The sequence below is a fragment of the Penaeus monodon genome, chromosome 23 (genome assembly GCF_015228065.2).
Source record: "Penaeus monodon isolate SGIC_2016 chromosome 23, NSTDA_Pmon_1, whole genome shotgun sequence".
NCBI classification, from domain to species: Eukaryota; Metazoa; Arthropoda; class Malacostraca; order Decapoda; family Penaeidae; genus Penaeus; species Penaeus monodon.
The window spans coordinates 9061737-9063068 of NC_051408.1; the positions used below are offsets into that span (position 1 = coordinate 9061737).

Consider the following 1332-nt stretch of genomic DNA (forward strand, 5'->3'; position numbering starts at 1 on the left):
CGAAACTGTTGAGTGGGCATGGAGTATCCCAAGTGACGTGGTTACTGTTGTCTGTATCAAGTATGCCTTGCTTAATCTTTCTCCTCAAGATGATAACTAAGAAATACAAATCATGATTAGTATCCACTGTGTAAATAAATATTCTTGTATACCTTTTATCTGTAAATCGACATGATCCTGGCGATAGTAAGCATAACCATCAAAGAACTTAACATGTCTAAAACGAGTTCTAATAGATGAGTTGTGAGAAGACGAAGCACACCAAGGAGTCGAGGTGCTTTGGGTTCGGAGGTGCAGTGACAAGACAGATGCTTGGACATGACAGGTGCATGTGACATGACAAGTGCGCGGTGATGGCAGCAGGCGCTTGTGAATATACGCAACAGGAGAGTGGAAATGGGGAGGGAAGGAGAAATAGAGAGATGTAGATGAACAGGAGGAGAAGAGGATGAGGCAAAGAGATACTAAGTGGATATGAGGATAAAGAGGAGAGAGAAAGAGAAGACGAAGAAAAGGAAAAGGAGAAAGTTGTAGACAAACACGTAGATGAAGTGGAGGACGGGAGAGGAGAAGTCAAAGAAACAGTTAAGAGAAATACCTAGGTAAAGTCCCAGGAGGAAAGCTGTACAGGAAGAAGAGAAAGACGATGATGAAGAATAAAGATAAAGCGGAGAAAGGCAGAAAAGGAATAGGAAGCAGAAGTAGGAGGAGGAGGAAGAAGAGGAAGGGGAAGAGGAAGAGGAAGTGAAAGAGGAAGAGAAAGGGGAAGAGGACGAAAGATAAGGAGCACAGACAAGTGCTGAGACATCCAGGAGGAAGAGGAAGAGGAAGAGGAAGAGAGAGGAAGAGGGCGAAAGATAAGGCACACAGACAGGTGCTGAGACATCCAGGAGGACGAGGAAGAGAAAGAAAAACGAGGTGTTCGGACGTGGGGCAGGTGCTGAGGCATCCAGGAAGAAGAGGAAGAGGAAGAGAAACGAAGTGCTCGGACGCGGGGCAGGTGCTGAGACATCCAGACAACCCAAAGGCGTGACGTCGAGCCACAACAAACACACGTACTGGAACTTGGCTTATTGTTCTGGATGTGGACATTGGTAGCGATGGGGAACACAGGGTCTTTGTGAGAGGATGAGATGACCAGGAGGGAGGCGGCCCCGGGGGGAACGGACACTTGCTTGGCCAGAGGCGTCTCGACAGCCTTGGCCACTGCGGTCATGGCTTCGAGACGGCCAATGTAAGTATCGCCTGAAACGTAATACAATCGTGTTTTTCTCTCCTTTTCTTTGTGTCATCTATTTTTTTTCCTTTCTCTTTTTAGTTCGCTTGTGCAAG

The 1332-nt window shown here is 46.9% G+C and overlaps 1 protein-coding gene across 2 annotated transcripts in view; it reads right to left on the reverse strand.

Annotated features, from left to right (window-relative positions):
* The window catches only part of LOC119587789, a 122239-nt gene that overhangs the window by 52633 nt on the left and 68274 nt on the right, over positions 1-1332 (reverse strand). The window contains exon 5 of one of the 2 annotated variants that reach the window (XM_037936486.1): positions 1060-1245. The exons of the other annotated variant lie outside the window; for it this stretch is intronic. Coding sequence (XP_037792414.1) covers positions 1060-1245 — 186 coding nt within the window. The remainder of the gene's footprint in view (positions 1-1059; positions 1246-1332) is intronic. 2 annotated transcript variants of the gene reach the window in all.